The following is a 21,768-nucleotide window of genomic DNA, read 5'->3' on the forward strand; positions in this document are numbered from 1 at the left end:
AATACTTATTTTGTTTTGAAACAGCTTTAAGATGAATCAGAAAAAAAAATGTGATTTAGCATGAAAGCTTGTTGGCAAGTCAGTCGGTATTTTGTAAAAGTTTGACCAGGAAGCCTCGAGAGAAGTTCACATGCAATTTAATATTTACTGGAGACAAAAACATTAAGATTTTCCTTTCAGTTTCTTTGCCACTTTCTTTACGGGGCTCCGAGCAACCTGATCTACTTGAAGGTGTCCCTGCTTACTGCAGGGGGGTCGGACTAGATGGCCTTTAAAGGTCCCTTCCCACCCGAACTATTCTATGGTTCTCTGATATCCTACTTTGGATCTCAGGTATGAGAAAGTGGACCGATGCTGCACCAGGAGCTCCTGAGGTTTTAAAACCAGGGACGGTTCTGACATTGAGGATTCCTGTGGAGACACACTGTCTTCCCCTTTCATTTGCAGCCTGGTTAATGAGCCTGTAAATTGAATTAGCTCAGTCTAAGTGCTCAAAGTCCAAGCTGAAATGAAAAGAAAACAAGATTAGAATACTGTATGGAGGCTATACTTGTTTTGCTGCCTTTGATTTCCAGAGGAATGCAATAAGTCTGAAATAATAATAACAAAAGAATATGTCACTGGTGACATATGATTCCTTATAATGTACAAACCAACCTATCGAACAGTGTTCAAATATCAGAGTGCTGGGTACTCAGCTGGCAAGTCAGTGTTTCCCAGCCTAAAGAGATTAAGTGTAGCTGAAGAAGGTGGCATCTTATTTTTTCTTTTTTCCCCTAGTGCCATGGCAAGTGCATATCCATTTGGGCAATGTTTGGCATCTCTCTTTTTTCACACAGCAAATGAGTGGCCCAAGGAAGTGACTGCAAATTAGAGTTGCGAATACCTGGATTTATGATAACAACAGTGCACTGAAGTGTGGGGGAAAAGCAGGACAGCACTGCATCAGTTCTTCCCAATGACTTTGAAGCAATCAGTGCTAAAAGAAGAAAGCATCATCTGTCCTCCAAAGCTTTTCCTCCCACCATAGATCAAAAAGTAATGGTTTTCCTGTTAGCAAGCAGAAGAGGAAGGCCTCTCTCCTCTGTTGGTGGTGCCTCTGTAGCCCCCTCTGCACCTGCCCCTGGGCCTGCTGTGTGCCAGCCTTAGCGGGAGACCGGCTCCAATGGTACCTGACATCCCTGTTCCGATGGGTGAATCACCAGTCCAGGCTCTGCCATTTGCATTGGCTAAGCTCTGAATTTCTGTCGGTAGAAAGCCAGCGATTTCATCCAGCTTGAGCATCGATTCATCAGCTGGTCAAGATAAGCATTTGCTGACATTATTTCCCTGCCCATCCTAAGGGTTAGCCTGAATCAAAGTGGGTGAGGGGATTCCCAGTTCGGTGGCTGAGATCCGCAGAGCCTAAATGACTTAATGATTCATCCCTCTTGCAATTAGCTCAGCCATTAAGCAGACCAATACCCTAATCCCCTGCCCTCTGCCTGGCCTTTCTCTGTTCGCCTCTGGACTCGGTTGTGGGTTACCGTCACGTGGAAAAGTCCAACCGGTCTCATCTCTTCTGTGTCCATGGATGGCTCTTCTGCCTCCAGGTTTGATGAAGATTTACCTCTGGGAACTCACGGCTATGAAACTCTCCTCAGGAGCACACAAGACAAAGGTGATACGTTTCTTTCTCCTGAAGGCTGTATGAAACGCTATCCTTTCCTTTTCAGCCAGGATTGAATACATTAGTATATATACAAATATTTCCTTCACCAAAACCGACATCTTCCCCATCTTAAATTAAAAATAGCACAGCAACCCAGGCATTGGATGACTTTTCTTATCAACCAGTGGCCGTATGGGAAATCACAGTGTATGCAGAGCATCTTCCTTATGCAGGAGTCAGTCTGCTGTTACGTACATGAACAGCAGCTGGAATAAACTCAACTTTACAAGATTTTGGAGTCTTTCTTTTCTCAACAGTGATCTGAAGACATGATGAACAAACAACGTATAAGGATTTATCAAGCTTTGAATGAAAGAAACCCACAGCAAGAATAGTAGCGGTAACATTAGCTAGGAATAATGGAACAAAATGAAAGTCCTTTATCTTATTTTCATCACTCTTATTCCCGTGTGTGAAGTGAGAGCTAAGCTGCATTATTATGTGTTATTATCTCTAGAGTATCTACTGTCTACAATCACAATAATGATGTGGTTTTCTAAGGAGAAAAAAAAATGATAGGAAGAAAACACTGAATATGATTTTCTCCTGTGAAAGCCAGAGATGCAAAAAAAATATTCCAAAGCACTAGTAGTCATATTTTTAGCTCAAAAATATCTGTCAAAACTACTACATAGTGTAAAGTTTGAGAGAGGAATGCAAGAACTGTGCTTCAAGTCTACAAGTAGACATTTACATGTTCAGCGGCAGAATTTCCATACAGTCTGCAAGCAGTAATTTGTACACACTCCCACAGAAGAATAAATCTGATCAAAAAAGAACCACTGCCATGTTGTTAGCATTGATTCCCTCCAAGGTAAAGTCCCAAAATAAATATTACTCAGCCAAAAAACCCAGGTTGGATATAAACCTACCTGAAAAACATTTCCGTAATCTGAGAAAAAAATTCTAAAAACATAAGCCTACTCACAGTATTTATAAATCCTTTCCATTCCTATATAAGATTCTCAGAGTAATTCCAGCAAAGCTATATAATTAAATCTTTCTTGTCTCCAAGAACACGTAAGAGATGTGTTTAAATAAGGTCACTCACTAATGAAATGTTGACAGCCCAGCCGTAGGACTCAGCAGCTGTTTAAGAGAACATAGCAATGCGAGGGAAAGACCGCCACATCCAAAATGTAACAATGCAGCATTCAACGATCTAGTTGGAATTTGTCCAAAATATAGACAGCAACATGTTGGCCTAACATACTTACCTTATAAAAAGGGCTATAAGGATTTTGCGTCTGGTGTACATATGAATATATGTATTTTTGAGTCAAAGGATGACAGAAGTTTGAAAGAATTTGTTTTAAATTTTATTCATCTGATATTACCCATTTTCAAGAAAATGGCTGTGAATTTCAAGTTAAAGATGGTTGTTGACTACCTTTCCAGATAAAATGTAGGGCACTTCTCCCTAAAGAGTTTGGAAATGGAGGCTTTCTGCTACCGCTGGCAAAAAGGGTAGCAGAAAGATCCCATATGTCCCCTTACCTCCTTGCGCACTTGTGTGCGTGGCCTAGATACATGTGTTGATTTCCTCATTCTTTTAACTCATTCATTATGTAAATTGAAGAAACAACACAACCAACTCACCAACGCAAACAGAAATACAGAGACGGAAACCCTGCCATTCTGCCTAACAGCTGTTTAACAGAGGTTAAATGAAATCTACGAATAAAATGAAATGGCAGTGTAAAGCACTCGTCACATGAATAATTTGATGTTATAATAGCAACAGGATGCTTGGTCTGTTCTCATCTGTAGTATTTCTGTTTAGCAGCTGCTACGCCTGATAAAAAACTGCCAGACGGAAGAGTTCCCTGATGGGTACCTGACCATGCTCTGTGCATCCTCCTGAACTTTACTACAGTTAAAATGTTATTCTGGACCTGCAGGAAAGGAGACAGATGTTTTCTCAGCTTAGCAAATGGGAATACTCCTTCTCTGAGCAAGTGGGAAACGCACTAAATCTGTCTCAGCTAGAAACGTGTTTAGCATTCACGGTTCAAATCGTCTGCTTTTGTAATCTCTAAAGCATAGAGCGTGTTCACAAACTTTATTTACTTGTAACAGAATAAACAAACTTAACTTTCCACATGAGCTTTTACAAACTGGAATACCTGCTTCCCCACAACAAACGGGAAATGTAGGGCTCTTGAATGTCTGAGTCCTGATGAATGCTCCGTTAATTGTGCATTAACAATTAGAGATTAAAAAATATGCTTCTGATTACTACCAGTGTAATGAAGTTAGAGCTGGTTGCAAGCAGACTTTGTAGAGTGAAGAAAACTTAGTATCACAAGACAAGCCACTGTGAATTCCTGCCATCTGCCTAATGATGAATGACACCAGTGTGAATGGTATCAAGTCAGCCTACGGATTTGCTATATATACTTAGTAACCTGACAATACATCAGGCAAAACGGCCCCAGTTACACTGTGCATCAAAACAGAGAGTATAACGCTTTGTCAGAAGGTAAACTGCTCTATAAATTAAAATTACCACATGTCCAGAAACGAAGAAGGCATTCGTTGATTTCAACCTAGTTTCTTTCTTTTTTGGACATCTGTTTTCTTCCAAAAGTCTCATTTTCATGATTTGGGTTTCCTTTCACTGCTATTTTAATACTACCAATTCTAACAGTTCTTTATACCTTGTACTTTTGTTCTCTGATCAATGAGAATGTCATGAGGTCCATTTTTACAGTAGTCCCAAGTAGTACACTCTACATTTCTTCAGCAAAATGCAGACAATCTCTGCTGCTCAATACACATGGCTAGATACTCTTTCCAGCGTTTTGCTACGGTTGAATGTTCTTAATTTGTGATCCTTTCCTGAGGTGAAGCTGGTAAACTTAGAGAAATGGAGTGCCTAGGACAGATTCTCTACTTGTATAAGCTGCTGAAATTGAAATGTATCTATGTATATACATGCGATGAACTCTGACAGCTAGATGTCACCTACATATTACAGAAATTACGTCAGGGTTATAAATGAGACTCGAGTTTCCTTCTGTTCTCTTCCGCTCTCTTTTTCCTTCCTGATACAGTTATAAGGGTCTCACTCAGCATAATGTGATTGCTCCCTTAGCTTAGTTCAAAGCTCTCATCTTAAATGTATTTTAGAGTTTGGCTCACCCGACCGAATTCCAATAATTTAAAAGGTAAGTATTTAGACTAAGCTTACTAGTTAGACTTTCTCCACTTTCTCTGTCAGGGAAGAAAGGTGTGATGAATCACTCCCTGCAGGCATGAAGTGTGGAGGATTCTCAGGTGTCTATGCAGATTCTTAGATGTCTAAAGCAGATGTTTGTCTTTCAGGCTGCATTGTACAGCATCTGTCCCCTGGGCGTCATCCAGTACTGGGATCTTGACTCTGTGTCCAGAAGAAGCATCAGAAGTCAACAACTTGCAGAAGCATCATCGTCTTTGTTCCTTTCAACTTAGTGATAAGTTTGAACGCGATAAAATGTGAGGAATTTACTGGAAACCTTATTATTTAGCAGCAACATCAAGGTAATGGGCTGGTCCATTTCCTTTTGAGATGGGACAGAGTAAAAGAAGAGTCAATGGATGTAATATCTTCTTTCCAGGTGTTTTTTTTTTACAGGGTGCTTCTCCACTCAGGAGAAATCTCCATGGTGACAACATTTTTCTCTGTGTGCTTTAATTTTATGCTTGCTGGACTCCCTGGCCTCAAATTAATCAATGGCAGAACATTAGGACCAAACTAAGCAGAAACAAAAACTAACAATAACCAAATGATTCAGAAAGAGTCATAATTATGGGTAAGAAATATCTCATTACAGCAAAACCCCGCCGCAGTAGTTTTTAATGGATACCGCTCATTAAATGAAATAACGCTTTGAATGAAAATAAGTTTGTCTAGAGAAGCTAGAAACTCATAAACGCAAATATAACTGCTGGCAGGGTGCTGCATCAAACTGGGTATGTGGAGTTTGTGTCAGCATTTAGTACAAATTTTATTCTGCAGGAGGGACAGAGGTAGCTCGGTCAATTCCTGTCCTTTCTACCTTGGTTGAGAACGTGCACCCAGAGATGGGACAAATATGTGCATTTCAGGTCTTTGAACTCCTAAATGTCTCCTGTCATGAATACAACTGGTTTAGAGTCTGTTGTCTGTTTCCTGCTGCCAATGCGCACTTACCCCCAAAGTCAGGTTTGCTCAGAGAAGGCCCACAGCTGGAACATCAAGAAGAAATCTTGTGCGTGTAAACACCTCTGTCAAGGGGCACTCGCCACTGAGCTTAACTATTTTTCTGCGGAGAAAACTGTGCATATGGTTTCTCATTTCTCATAACCAGACATAAAAATATTGCCAAATGAAAAATGGAATTGCCATGAAAATAAACGACGAGCTATTTTCCTACAAGCAAGATGCTAACAGTATTCGGAGTGCTTTTAAAATGTGGTACTGCTTAATTCTGCATTTATTCAATGCTACATTAACTTTTTAAATGACTCAGGTAGCATCAAATCCTTTGCACCATAGACAGCACGAACTTTCCCATTGCCTGCAAGAGGAGTAAAATGGTTTCTGTGTTAAAGAATATACAGCATCAATTGGAGGAAATGAAAATATGAAAGTGTTGTGCAAAAAAATTTGCATTATAGAAGCTCAAATTTCTTACTCTGTGGCAATCGATTGCCAAGCACTTGGGTTTTATTATTGAATTTAGAAAAAAAATAGTAAAAGAGTTGATTACTACAGATTTTGAAGTCAGTTTTTAGCAATAATGCGCTCTATCTATTGTCAAAACTCTTGTGGTCAAGCAGCTGTATTACAGTGTGATTCAACCCCCTCCAAAATGAATTTCACAAGGTGTCTTATTAGCACAGACTTTGATACAAACTGGTTTTCTTCTCTGAAAGATGAGTAGCACTGCATTTTAACTCTTCTAACATTATTTTTACCTATTTTTTTTTCTGTGTGAATAATAGTAGTTGATAATACAGTGAATTAGAAAGAAGTGTGGCAACTGTGAATGCTATGAAATGCCACTAATCATTTGTGTTTCTATTCTGTAGATGGAAAATCAGTAATTTCAGAGTTTAGTCACACAAAAATGTGATTTTTCTTGGGCCGAAGAGCATTTTTTTCGTGCCTCTTCTTCAAAAGAAATTTCCAATAACCCCCACCTCGTTGCTGAAAGACTTGAGCCTGCGTTTCCAAAATCTTGGCCAGAAAGCCTCCTCAGATGCTTGAAGCTCTGCAGCTGCTCATGGCCACGGGCGTTACCGTTCTGGGTTGGCTGAGCATCGAGGGGCTCATTTCATGCCTACACCTGTCGGGGGGTCACAGGCTTCAGGAAGCAATTCAGTATGCATGCGCCTGGAGAGAGGATGACGCTGTGGAGATTGTTTAGGGAACGTTTGCCAGGAAAGTGAGAAGGGGATGGAGTTCTCGTTGCAGCTCTATGGGATGCTTTGCATTTTACTTTAAACGGAGAAAATGCAGAAATAGCACTGTAAGTAAGGATCGTCGTTGCAAACTCAGAACCAGCTTGGGGGTCTAAGGCACTACTACTGCATGGTATTGGGTAGAAATAACCAGAAATCTCAAGTGTGGGTTTGTTATTTTTATATCTAGAGCCGAGTGCCTAACGCTGCGCCAGCCTCTGCTTGTGATTAGTTGGGACAGAGGAATTTGCTTCCCCTGCAGTTAAATCCACATTACCCTACTTTTTTTGTTGTTTGATCCTTGTTGCCCCAATTAATTAGCTTTCTCCTATTCCTTTGTTCAGATTCCCTTGGCCCAGTCCCTTGAATAATTGTCAGAACCGCACGTTCTGACCACAGGCTGTGGTTACCGTGTGGTACTGGCTGCGGCTCGGTTTTATTTAATAACACAGTGTTACTCTGTGCAACAAATTGTGACTAATTGCTTCTCCACTGCTCTGCCAGTCTGTGACAAGGCCAGCACCACAAAACACCAAGTCAGAGCTCCCCGCCGAAGCTCTGTAAGCTTATATCAATAGCAACTTTGGTGAATGAGGTCTGACTGGTAGGGGAATTGAGTGTTTTGGTGAAAGGAATGTGCCCGTCATTGACTCCAATGCTGAATTTTGCGATTTTCCCCTCAGGTGTAACGTATATAAACAGCTTTGACTCTGCAGATCTTGGGAAAAACTCTTCTTTTTTGCCTTTCTCAGCGAACAAGAACTGCATTCATATAAACTCATGGAATTTCTGTTATTGGGTTTATCATGTGTGGGTTTCAATTTTTATTTTAATCAAGGAATATGATTTCTCCCTTTCTTGCTTTCTCCCTTGGTGCTAAAAAGTACACACTGCCTTTTTAATATTTAATTGACGAGATCGTTTTACAGGTTTTAGTTTAAAGGTAACCATAGCACAAACGCATCCATTATTAACTGCAGAAGGGCAGCGTAGCTTCTTGGGAACCCTCTTCAGTTTAATATGAGAACCCCCGTCAACAGAAAACAGCGCTGATATTGTTGTTAAGTGTGACAAACTGGCAAATGCCATGGCCACCACGCTGGATCAATGCAAACTGCTTATGTCAATGGAAGAGGCGATGTTTAAAAGCGAGATGAAGGCGGAGAGCGAGAGGCTGTCGAGGAAGGTTCGATTCCGCGTTGCGTCCTCGCACAGCGGGAGGGTGCTGAAGGAGGTCTACGCCGACGGGGAGGCCGCCGACTCTCTGGACTCCGAGTACGCCAGTAGCTCAGAGACCGACCAAACCAGCCGGCTGAGCGAAGTGGACGGGCAGCAGAATGGACACGTAGGGTCCGAGTGCGACGAAAACGAGAACGAGCCGGACGACTTGCTCATTTTAGTCAGAGCCACTAAAGAGAAGGGGTTTGGTACAAAGAGAGTCAACATCCTCAGCAAAAACGGCACAGTCAGGGGAGTCAAGCATAAAGTCAGCGCTGGGCAAGTCCTCTTTGATAATTTGGCAAAAGTATTTCAGGTAGGCGATGTGCTCCTGCTGGCCCTGAGCCCTGCGTCTCTCCCTTTTAACTCCCCCCTTTATTCTTCCCCTTCGTCCAAACCTCTCTCATTTATGGTTTCTCAATATTCTGCCTCATTCCCACTGCTGTCCGCTCGCTGCCGTCGCACAGGAGGGGCTCATTGCTCTTTCTGGTGCCGTCTGGCTCCCCACTCCTAATCAACTGTGAAATTTTTCTTTCAAAATTGACTTAAAATTTGCTGACTAGAAATGAGTACATTGTGCTATCTGTGTATGGACCTGGAAAGAAACCTAACAGAGAAAGTAACTGGGGCTTTGTTGGAGATCTGTACAGATCCACTGTACGGGGAAGTGTCACGTTTCCACTTCTATTATATTAGTTCTAACGAGTTTACGATGTTATCTACTGTCCCCTACGTGTAAATATGTATACTTGCAAATTCCATTGTGTCTCATCTGCAAAGTAGATCAAATTAGATGCAGGATGGCAGCAATGATGGTTTTCCCACATGAAAATTTCAGAGGAATGAAATCTTAGTCGGAAGTCTCTTTTATTAATGTCTGTTTTCCATTTATTTTGTAGAAGGAGCAGAATATCTGTATTTGAAACAGATGCCACACTGACATCTTAGGCAGAGAAATAAAGACCTCATAAAAATCAAGATAAAATTTCTAAAAAATTTAGTTCCTGTATATATAATTTATCCATATAAGCTATTCAAGCCTTTGAATCATTAATATTCAAACAAAAGAGCAACATGCAACAAACTCTTTCTAAAGGTTGTTATAATCCAGAATTAGGATGGTCACTTAAGTTAACCTATATTCGGCTTCAGAACATTGTTTTAAAAGCATTTTTGCAGTTTTAAAGCAGGGGAAATTTGATATTAGTAGCAACTGTTGTTGTGTGTTGAAATGAAATCTGACAGTTCTTTCTTACTTTGAAGCTCAGTCATTTCATAATATGTTTAGAAATTGCTATAGATTAACATTCTCTCGCTTCTGAATATGAATTTGTCCTCTGTGTTGTAGCTAAATTAGAGCAGTCTTTTTGTCAGTATCAATGTTCCTGGGGAAGATGGATATTTCAAAGATTAATTAGCTGTTCATTTTTGTTCTTTACATCACATAGCACTGAAGTCGCTTGCTTGCTTTCAAGCCACTCACTGAGGAGTTTGTCCTTGAATTCCCTAATCTGATAAAATTTGTAAGAAACTCACTTTTTCTAAGTAGATGTGAGTTAGAAAATGTTAACTGGGGCATGTCTGGATTCTTCTCCAACCTTTATTCCAAATAGCATCCCATGTTATTTCGCTACATGGAGTATACCATTTCACCTCTCTAGCCTCGCTCCCTCCTAAAACCTTCCTTCCACTGCACCAGTGACACCAAACTAAGAAATTCGAATCACCTAAGTAAACGGACCCATCTGAAGACATACGTACCTTAATTAGTAGTCCTGTCAGCTTGCTGTTTCTACCTCCAGTTTTATGCTGGAAGTTCTTCAGGAAAGGTTCATGGACTGAAATCAATGTACTTTTATTGCAGTGAAGTTTCTTTTATTCCTACCAGAGTTACAGCTAGGACCAGCACTATTTCCATGAGGTGTTTTGCCAGAAGAAAGGAAGGCTTGAGAGGAGGCATGTCCATCTGATAACTTCAGAAAATGATATGTAGCCAAGTCTACCACAGAAGTCCATAATTAAAACCTGTAAAATAACGGATTGTTTAAAAGCGATAAGGATCATGTATTTTACAGCAGAAGAAAGTGGAAAAATTAAATTGTCAGATGAAAATAAACTTAGAAGTTTTTTATACAGCACATAATTTAATTTAAGCACTCTGCTACAGGCATTGGAAAGGCCAAAAGAATAGGCAGGTTTTGAAAATGGATGAGGAAAATATATGGGGAACAGAGCAGCTTCTGTTTCGGCAGGTCTAAATGACTGCTTTTCAGAAATAACTGTATATTCTTACTTTAAGCATCTACTGGATCATAGACATATTCAATAATACAGAGAACATCATGATTTGATGTTTCTACACAAACAAGTTCCTGTTTCCCCAGAGATAAAGTTTGAAGTCTAGTGAAGAAGAATAATGACGGTTTGCATATCTTTTATCTCATACTGTGAGCCAATTTTCTGTGCCGCATGGTGAACACAGAGGAGAGCAAAGCGCGAAGGTTGGCTTTGAGATTGGGAACTGCTTGATCCCAATGTGAAATATGATCGAAATATTAATTACGAATGAAGTAATGACCTTTAGGGTAAGATTAGAGGACGATTTTTAGTTTTCTGTAAGTATGTTCCAGACAATTAGTTGCACAGCAATACTGCTTAGAGAAACAACAGGAGTTCTGCATTCAAAGATACGATAAGGTAGAAATACATCTCTATTAGAAGATATAACTTAAAATCCTCGATCTGGGCATTTTTGTAATTTCCTCCTTGATTAGTGGTTGAGTCACCATCCCTGGAGGTATTTAAAAGATTAGTAGATGTGACACTTAGGGACATGATTTAGCGGCGGACTTGGCAGTGCTAGGTTAATGGTTGGACTCAATGATCTTAATTTTCTTTTCTAACCTAAATGATTCTATGATTCTATGTGAGGTCATCTGCAGTTACATGTTTTGCTTCTCTTAGCTAAGCAACAGCAAATATGTAACAATAGTGAAGATGTATACTCCTGAGGAGAACCAGCAGTAGATGACCTCATTATACATCTCTTAGAGTCAGTGTCAAAGCAGGCATTTGTAATCTCAGAGCATGCGCGTGAACTCTCGACAGTCCTGAATCCTGAGCAGTGTCAGTATTCTCATTCTTCAGGCTATATCTGCAAACTCCTTTACTATCCTATCACCCAACAATCCCCAGGTGGTCCCTGTGGTAGAGGAGAGATCCTTTAAAACAAATCACTTTCTTCAGATATTCTAGGGATAAGCAGGGATTCATTAACTGGGCTTTGTTAAGTCACGCAGCCAAGACCTTTCACGTTTTCTGCTTAGATACCTGTGCTAAAAGCACTCTGTGTATTTTAACATTCCATAGAATATTTGTTTTTTTGAATGTTTTTTCCATATTTTCTAACTACAGCCTTTCTACCCAATTGGTTCAGTTAGTTTCTTCCCACAACAGACTCATCTGAAAAAACTCACACCTCCTGGAGGTTTCTGGGAATGTGAATAGCACAATGTAATACAGGAAGTATTTTCAGAGGAAAAGGTGGTTTTGGTTGTTGTTGTATGATACAAGTCTGGCCTGAGAATGTATATTTACTGCCAAGTAGACATGCATCCCCTGCTACATCTCCCTACACCCCTGCACTGAGCACTTCCATCACCAGCACAACTAGTGACTTCCAATTGCCACCCTTCCTTCCTTGAGAAGAGAAACTAGGTCCATCGCGTTAGTCTGTCCGGTGACCGTCTTTGTCCCCAGACGCGAGCTGCAGCACTGTGACAGCAGCAGGTCTCCTGTCAGGTCAGCCCTGCGTGGCTGCAGAGCTGAGTCTGGCACGGCCGTGGGGATGGGGTGGGACAGAACTTCATGGCAGGACATTTTGGGGTCAGAAAGGCAGGGAAGAGACCATCCCTACTGATGCTTCAGGGGAGCGTGGTTTCCATGGCAACGCCTCCATCCTTTCCCTCCCAGGGGTGGATGCCACAGGGAGAGCGTTGACATGGCAACCACATTCTGGCGGGGAAGGCGGGAGGCCAGTCGGTGGCCATTCCTGGGGGGACAGGGATGGTCACACGCATCCACCATCCTCCACGTGGGACCGGAGGGATGGCCTCCTACAGGGCTGGCAGTACAGTGGTCAAACAGTCGGGAATATTTTATTCGTGAGAAATGTGCACGACTCAAAAGCCTGAATAACAGAAAGGATCGGGAGCTCTGAGTCTCCCTGTTTGTGCACGTCTTTGGGATAAGTGAAATTATCTCCTTCCGAAACACTAAAACTGACGGTGTCGGCAGCTCTGGAGCTGGGGACGTGACCTGTCATTTGCATCAGGAACATAAGCCCCTTCTCTGCATATCCAAAGTAATTGTGGTCTTATTTCAGTACGTTACTAAAATTTTTGTTTTCTAATACTTAGAATACTGTTAAAATGTGAACGGGTATGAATATTTCCTATATTTTCCCATAGAAAGTAGTAGAGAAAGGGTTCTTGTTTCCTTGAAAAAAACGTAATTCTCTTCACAACAAATTTTTATGACTAGACCATTCCTATGATGGCTTCCTGGTGACACAGAGCAAAAAAGCCTTGGGTTGTCTGGTATATTACTATGTTGTGCAATGATCATTTCATGCCAGGCTGGGTTTCCATCCCAACGTGCAACGTAATGGAGCTCAGCCAAAGGTTTTACACAGGTCTCTCCTCATTTCCATTGTTTTAGCGTGGGTCCTTTCCTCCCTTTCCACACTTACATGCTCCACTGGGCTTCGGGCCTGCTCTGAAAGGTCACCTTCTGCTAAATTAGCTGCAGATCTCATTCTCAGGCAGGGCCCACCGATGTCTATTACGAAAGGGCAGGCCTGGTTAACAAACCTGATTAATGCCTTAGTGAACATTGCATCCGAAGGGATATGGGTGAGGAGTCAGACACAAGGTACTTGGTCTTTAAGATATTTTCCAGCACGGTGTCTCAGGCAGAGCTAACATTTAAGGTTGCCAAGTGCAAGTCAATATTCAGCCCGGCAAAGAATTAGCTTATCAACGTCTAGGGAGATGGGAAAGAGTTAAGAATCAGGTGGAAGTTTGTTAAGAGAAGGAGAGCTTCTGGGGTGGTTAGGTTCACTTTCATCTTGCTGTATTTGTAGGTGACTTGGAAAAGCGAATACACAGCAGGACATGCAGGGCTAGCATGGAAGGGCTAGCTAATATCATAGTGAAAATAAAATGAAAGACAGCAGCAAAAACACCTGTCCTCCAAAGAAGGCAGATGCTGCAAAGTGCGGTTAAGAAAAGTTTCTGGTGCAATAGTACAAGCAAAGGTTTTAGGGATGGTGGCACATTGTATTTCACTTCAGACCCTGGAGCAGATATGACTACAACTGCCAAAACTCTGGGGAGAAGAGAGAGAGGTCTGCACTTTCACTGGAGGAGTCAAGATGTTGTCCTCCTCACTTCTTTGGCTGATGATCAGTGCTGGCACACCAGCATCATTGGACTGTTTGAACTCAAAGACCTCTGCTAGGACTGGGCTAAGGTTGTGAAAGATCTCCCGAACTTTCCCTTCCTCTCCTCATCCATAAACACTGCCCTGTGACTCCCAAATGGGCATAGCTTGCAAAAGGACTGCTTGTACCTGCTAGCAGCAATGTTAGGGAAACCTGCTGATAAACTAAAGCCATAGCATTTTCTGTGGTAATGCCACTTATATGGGTGGAGATAAATCCCAGTGAGCTGTAGGTACCCTCTTTGAGGTATAAAGTTCCAGTTTATGTTCCTAGTGTTAACAAGTCTGGAAAACTAATGATTGAACAGCATTGCGCTGAAATCCACTGAAGAATAGGAAAAATGATAATCACACTGAGGATCAAGTAATTATGATAAATAGGTTTCTGTTTGTTACAGAAAATTCAGTGTTAGAAGGATGACTGGATCACCACTGGAGTGGGCATAGCGTCCCTTCACCAATTCCTTTGTACCTTCCTGAGCGCTTTGATCTGTGACCACAGTGCACGGGACAGGGATTCGGCTGATTAAGTGACTGTTGAAACAGGTAGTTTCCAGAGGTGGCAGCTGAATAACCATGCTGATTTAACAAGGAAGATGTTCAGGTCTGTGGGCTTTTAACTGGAGCCTGGGGTTGGTCAATACTCAGAATATTGATATTTATTGTTCTCCTGTTCTCATATAAATCAGCTGTAAAGCACCGAGCGCAGGCAAGTCTATTATTAGACTGTTCATGGTATTTTAGGGTTTGCTGCTATTGGACTTGAAATACATATTCAACATAGACTTGAAATGATCAGTAAACAGACTTTATCTAAACCTCTGAAAGTGATAATGAAGCTTTGAGTTCAAAAAGACTTAGCTGTCTAATTTTTTAAAAATGTAGGTAAGGGATGTCTTGACTTTTCAATACACTCAGCATTGGGAAGCTTAGCAACAAAACCATGGTTACATTTGTCACTTCTTCAAGATTGAATCAACAGTTGAAGAAAAAAAAAATTGCTAGACTATTTTGCTGGCTGATTAGCATGTGCTGGACATCTGTTCAACCTTCCAGAGCACCACGTGGCCTCAAAATTATCCTTGCTCTGATGTGTCTTGATCCTTGCAATGGATCCGTAAATGAGGACACTCTTCTTGAGACACTCAGGTGCCCCGTACGGGGCTAAGCAGAGGCAAGCCCTGGGACAATAAACATTTCTGTTTTGTGTTCACATATGTTTCTGCTTCAGAGGATATAATAAGCAGGTACTTTGCTTCTTGAATCACACCTACATCTGCATGTGAGTGAAAACTGTTATGACAATGAATCAATATTTCCCCGCAGGTTGCAATATTTTTATCTGTTTAGCGTATGTAGAAATGACTACATAAAATGCAAGACAGCTGAGAAATAGTTTTTATGCATTTTGCAGTCAAGCATTAGTGGCGTGAAGGGTGCGGTTTTGAACACGGACAGGGTAATCTGTGCACACCAGCCTTCCCTGAGACAGAGACTGAACTGACGCTTCCTAGCAAGGGTCTGGGAAACACACCGGGGTCTCAAGTACAACCACACTCTGGTAGGGGCAAGATGGAAGCAGCAGTGAGGAAAAGATCATTTTGCACTGCATTAGCACCTCGTCCCTGCTGTTGATAGCAGACAACTTCTAACGACTGACTGGTACTGAATAGAGGTGTCTCAGGCTTACCCCAGCTAAGGTCCAAGTGCCTGGGCTCCAAGCAGATTGTGCAGCCTGTAGGAAAAAGCAGAGCTGCTGCCCGGGGCTGTGAGGGAGGACAGAATTGAATTGTTCCCTCTGTGAAGTCTGCACCATGTGGCTACTTTCCCAAACAGAGTGATTTATTAATAAGCCTCATCCCCTGGCCTTATCTTTTGCGTGACAAAGGGCATAGCAAAGAAGCTATGCTTATACTTCAGAGAATATTTTTGTAGAGAATATGTACTACTACAGTGAATCAAGACTTTAGGTACAGATTCAAAAATACCATAGGCTTCTGAAGAAGGACTTAGACATTAAGCTCCAAAACTGTGATCCTCCAAACCTCTCTTTGGTTCCACCTTGTCTCAAAGGTAGCATAAGCCTTTTATTAATGAAAATTTGACAAATGATCTGCCTTGGCCATGTGCCTCAGCATCTCAGTATTGACAGGGCATGACAGTTACCTCCTACTCGTGTCCTATGGGAACCGCAAAAAAGGCGTTCCTTTGCCTGTCTCACCTGCAGGGCTTGATGTAGTAGGTGTCCTCTGAGCATGCCTAGTGGATCAGATCCTACACAAACCGTACATAAGCAGATGCTGCTTTGTTACAAGTCGTGTCTGCAGGAGGCAGTGGTGGGAGTTGCACTTTGAATCCGGCAGTCACAAGACAGCATGAATAAGTTGCTGGAGCAGGAGTGGAACACAGGCTTGCTGAGTCTCAACTTGCCATCCCAAACGCTATGCTTCAGCATCGTGCTGGACTTCCATTTCTTTCTTTCTTGCTCTTAAGCATTACAGTAATGGCATTGATGGCATTGCTTCATCATGGAGGTATCCTAGAAAAGCCTGTGACCTGCTTGTTAGGGACGAGAGCTAGAGAGGAGACTGAATCCAGGTAGCCAAGACATGAGAGATAGCAAATAGCCATGTTCTGCCACCTTGTTTCATGCTCTCTCTTTAAATCTAAATATACGTTTGCTTTCTTTTTGAAAGAAAGAAGCAGTGTACTTGTTCTCGAGCAAAGAATGTGAATGCCAAATGGAAAAAGGCGCCTCCTGGTTTTACTAAGTGGGATTCCTAAATCGTGTTGGCCTCAGGAAGTTCTCTGAGCTTAAAATAGTTGTAAAATGGGAGAGTATTAGAAAGAAATACCACATATGCTTGCCATCCTCTTACTTTTAATTATCTGTCTGGTAGATGACCTGGAATACTAGAGGAACACTGGGTCTGAGCCTATGTACTGCTCTGGGACTTTTACGTAATGTCCCTTTGTGGAACTGCTCAATAAGGTCCTCAACCTTTGAATTTACATGGAAGATCCTTCATCTTGGTTCAAACAGACTTGAAAAGAAGTGATGTTACGTAAACAGCCTATTGAAAAAAATTCTTAGGATGTTAGTGCAGAATTTTTTTCTACTTATTCTAACAGTAGAAGACCTTTTTTTTTTCTAAATTGGCCTCTTACAAGAAAGATGAAAAAGATGAACTAATTAGTCTTATTCATTAATTAATATCAATAGCCCTTTACATTTTTTTTTCAGCTGTGGAACTCAACTCAGTAACTCAGCAGGACAATTGTGAGAGAATATCTTTTGAAATATTTTTAAAACTAGGACCATCAAGAAAACTTGGGGCTCTTCCCCTTTCTTTAACATGGTGCAACAGGCTGCCTGCTAGCCAATTTGCTGTATCCTGTTGCCCCTGAATATCTGCATGCCTTTGACACAGCATACACAAAGTTTGCGGAACACATAAAGCTGAAATAAATTGCCTACAAATATGTACCGTCCTATATGCCTAATTACTAGCATCATTCTTGGTCATTGACCTCTAATTTTTGTGTACAAATAAATTACTTTGCAACCAAATATATAAGTAACTTGGGTGAAGTATGTTTTAATTACATTTACAAATACGGAAGCCAATATTTATGCGGGACTAATTTGTCACCGGATGGCACAGCTGTGCAGTTGTGCAACTGCAAAAATATGGTAATAATGCAGCTCCTTTTTAAAAAAAAAAAGTTCAAAAGAGTCAGGTATTATCTTTACCTTACTGGTAAATGTACTAATGTACTTACAGACATGTGCTAATGCTTTTGATTTCCTGCCATAGAAGGCATTAGCAAAAATACTTTCTAACAAGTTAATTACATTACAATTCCTTTTAGTTTACAGATCTCAGAACTGTTTCAGTTCTGAGCTAGGATTTGCAAATACTTGCACTAACATTTGCAAACACAAGCTAGACAGATATAAATGTACGCATGCCATACAGGTATTGGGTTACAATGACCCAGGAAAACTGCATTTTCGCAGTTGCCCAAACCTACGTTTCAGGAGTCACCTGCTGCCAAGTTAATTGGTGTGTAGGTGTCGTTGAGGACTATTTCCTTCCTTAAGAGAGAAGAAATGAAGTCATGCTTTATTTGCAGATAACGCTTGCTAGACCGCTCTGGTCTGTCAGCAGCCTGTTCTGACATTTGTCTACTAGTGTCGACAGTTTGTTACACGCTACGCCAACGCAAGGTACATGATTAACAGCTTGAAAGAAAGAAATGGTCAAAGAGATATTGCTTTTCCAGGCTGGAGCTTTAACCTGTGACCACAACATTCAGCATCATCGTAAGTTTGTAGCTCAAGGGCAATAAAATATGCTTCAGAAGGGAATTTGCAGCCAGAGAGAAAAGGGTGTGACTTTCATGCATGAAAACCTTCCTCATTGCTGCAGCATCCAGTACTAGGTAGTACAAAGGAAGAAACTCAAATCTCACTGAATTTTTCCCAAACTTGGCTGTTAAATAGTAACTGGGACAGCATCCCCAGCCTGTTGATTTTGAAAAGCAGTTGGAAAAGCATAGCTTCCCATCCAAGCAGGCAACCTTGTGGTTTTGCTTGACACAGTAGTCATGTTGTGGAGTGGCCACCACAGTGCAACTCTTCACGGCCTCCATCGTACAAAGCAACAGAAACGGTCACGGGTGAGCAGCTGGAGTCAGTGAGGGAGACACTCATTTCACACATGGAAAGAAAAAAGACAGGAAAACCATCATTCATTGCTAGTATGAATCGTGGAAAGCATTTTAACAACCTTAGTACAATTTTGCTTTGGAACTATCCCTAGAGACACCATCCATCAATGATGTCAGAGTATGTCTTCTATATGGCAGAAATACCACATGCAGAGCCATTCTTTCTCCACGCCCAGGACACATGGGAAAACTTACTGGCCAACGTTTGTCCAAGTTTATAACAACACGCGATGTTATATCCTGCACTGATAAATCAGCCAGTGTCGGTGCAAGGGCAAAGAAATTTTCTTTACTGCTGGCAGCCTTGTTTGGAACATCACTGATTGCTAATTATCTAACAAGTTTTAAAAATAGTAAGAATTGACAGCAGTCATAGACTATTATTTAAGAAAAATCTATTTGCCCGCATAACTTCTGTAAGACAGAAAGCAGCCAGTTTCTAAACCTGCAACTGAAGTTACAGTTTCTTAAAGAAAATGTGATCTTTTCCTTCCCAGCTGCTCATGAATTGCTCTTGGTTTACTACATCTAAAAGCAAAGGTCTCTGCCTCCCACAATTGTGAAGCATGTCATTGCTGTTCAAGCGGAGATTGTCATCAGAGACAGACTGATAGACTCAGTGAAAAATGAGACCTTTAAGCATTATTGTTGGTGTTCCTTCCACTTATTGCAGGTCTTCATCTGCATCTTGAGAACTTCCCTTTCCAGGTGTTGGCTGATGCTTTCAATCAGATTCCCAAACATGCAGCGGGTAAATCCAATTGTTCTTCCAAATGCCACCATGATCCAAAAATGTAACCACCTACACAGTCCCTCCTTGCCCAAACTTAAGCTTAAGATTTAAAAGAGACATCGGTTTCTAAATGACTTGTTTAGGAAATAGGTTCTGCTCGTTTAAATCTGTCTGCAAAGTTATATCATGGCAGCTCTGGTTTTTGTATCTGCTGAGGGTTCAGGACTTTTGAAAAGCTATCTGCTTGATCTGTGATATTCTCATGGATCCTCATGTGACGGGGAGTAGCCTTGAACCATGTAGTTCCTTCAACCAGGTAGTTTTATCTTCAGTTGCTCTAGCAATTCTCTTTTGAAGTCACAAGAGATAAGGGCAAGAGTTGTCAAAAAAGGAGAGATGACTAGTGAACTTTCTGACCCGTCTTTCATGCTGTCGCAATTCTCATTTTGGCAGAAGGTTATGCAACTGGCAAAAATGTAATCAGTATGGGGCTTCAGCATTTTTCGAAGACATGATATGATATTAGAATAAATGTTGTTTATGAAATTGTTTTGCTTCAGGAGATTGAAGGATTTCTACGCAAAGGAGCCACTGAAATGTTGCCTCAAAAGAAAAGCAGATAACCAATTAAATTATCTCAGCATCTGCATTTGCGGTCATATTCCTTGAGCAGAACACGTTTAACTCTATGACATGATATAGATTCTAACCCTATTATGAGAACAATATTATATGAAAAGTCTGGTTATAAGAATAACATTTTCTGCTTTATTTAAAAAATACACATTTCTGGGACAAATCCTGAATCAGACCAGAGCACAAAGCTGCTCACATTGACTTTCTAAAAAATATTATATATATAGAATAACTACCTTGGCAGCTATTTTGACTAACAGGCTTAGGAGCTGATATAAAGCATACAACCTCCTACATTCTGATTCTCGGATATTTTACCTATTTGGTTAAAAAAGCCAAAAAAAGAGCTTGCACCTTAGATTTTTTTCAGCAACAAAGTCTATAACTCTGCTACATGGAGAGGGATTCCATTTTGCTCACACGGAAATGGTGGATGAGTCATCTGTCCCCTTTTGTACATCAAGGCTGGCGGCCATGGTATAGGCTTTTCTAGGGCAGAGCTGCTTTATATGTGTTGTCTAGGAGTTGCATCCTCTATGTCTGCATAAAAATCCCAAGGTGTCTGTTTTTGGTTTTGGAATCTATTGCATAAGAAAAGGAGTGAAGCACCATATGTGTGCAATGCAGGTGGATCTTTAATTTAAGAAATGGAGATTGAGTGTATAACTAGTAATTAACTACTCAGGGTTTGAAGACAAAGGTACCAAAGTTCTTTAAGTAATGAGATAGCTGAAAGCATAGTTCCAATTAGGTTAAGTAATATAGCAGGGAAAGGAGGTCCTTCATCACTCAGTGCTAATACAGAACAAAGTAGTGCTATAACTTCAAGAGATCTTTTTCATCACTTCCGTATATTGAGTGGTAAGGCACTCTCTCGTTGAGGAGTAAGGACTGAATCAGCACTTCATCAGCACTTTGTTGCACTACGCGTGGCCCAGCTTTGCTCTTTGCCTCCTTCAAAGACTTGTGCAAAATCCATTACCGGTTGCAGAGTGCTTTGTGGCCCTATGCGAGAGAATGCTCTGTGTCCGCCTGAAAAATGGTTGGAGTTTCCCTTAACTGTAGAACAGAAATGACAACCTCATCCTTTCACAGAATAGCCTGTTTTTATCTCAGCCCAGATGAGTAACGTTTTCTGGTAGAATTTAAGTTGAAGAGAGCGGCAGGAAAGAAAAAGTATATAATTTGCCAGATGTTAGGAAATGAAAACTATGCATACTGGGAGGGTGCTGGTTTCCCAGTTTTGCTCAACACTCCTTGGGAGTTTCAAGATCTCAGTGCATCCCATTCCTGCTTCCATTCACAGGAATACAGTAAAGGATAAAGTTAACTTTTGACAGAAAGCTTGTTCTCTGCCAAACACTAAAACTCCGGGGCATAGCCTAAATCAAAACCATGCTTCCTTTAACTCTTTCTTCTGATTTTATTGCTTAGGAAGGTAAATTGTGAAGAATGGATCATAATTTTGAATTTTCTCTGCTACTGATTACTGTTCAGAGTGGCACCTTATCCCATTTGTGCTATTACCTTCTTTAGTTGTTTTCTGAATGAGCAGAAGTATTTCTGTTGTATAAGACAGTCTGACCTCGGAGTGTAATTAATCCATGACGAAAGGCTGAACCACCTGCCAATGAAAATGCAGTAAATTTTCAACTGAGCTAAGTCTGAGCTAAGATAAGAGCTTTCCTGAATACCAATTTTTACTTGCTGATTTTCTTTAACACCGGGAAAATCACCAGTTGCAGCACTCGTGCAAGTAAGAAAGAAGTGATGGATTATTGTGCTGTTCCCTATGATATTCTGGTAT

General features: G+C 41.0%; 1 protein-coding gene across 1 annotated transcript in view; it reads left to right on the top strand.

Moving 5' to 3' along the window:
* Nucleotides 1-8,276: 8,276 nt before the first annotated feature.
* The window catches only part of GRXCR1 (glutaredoxin and cysteine rich domain containing 1), a 41,972-nt gene continuing 28,480 nt past the window's right edge, over nucleotides 8,277-21,768 (top strand). Inside the window, exons 1-2 of the mRNA XM_063337115.1 lie at nucleotides 8,277-8,672; nucleotides 12,143-12,145. Coding sequence (XP_063193185.1) covers nucleotides 8,277-8,672; nucleotides 12,143-12,145 — 399 coding nt within the window. The remainder of the gene's footprint in view (nucleotides 8,673-12,142; nucleotides 12,146-21,768) is intronic.

Source organism: Chroicocephalus ridibundus, chromosome 5 (assembly GCF_963924245.1).
Source record: "Chroicocephalus ridibundus chromosome 5, bChrRid1.1, whole genome shotgun sequence".
Taxonomy (NCBI): Eukaryota; Metazoa; Chordata; class Aves; order Charadriiformes; family Laridae; genus Chroicocephalus; species Chroicocephalus ridibundus.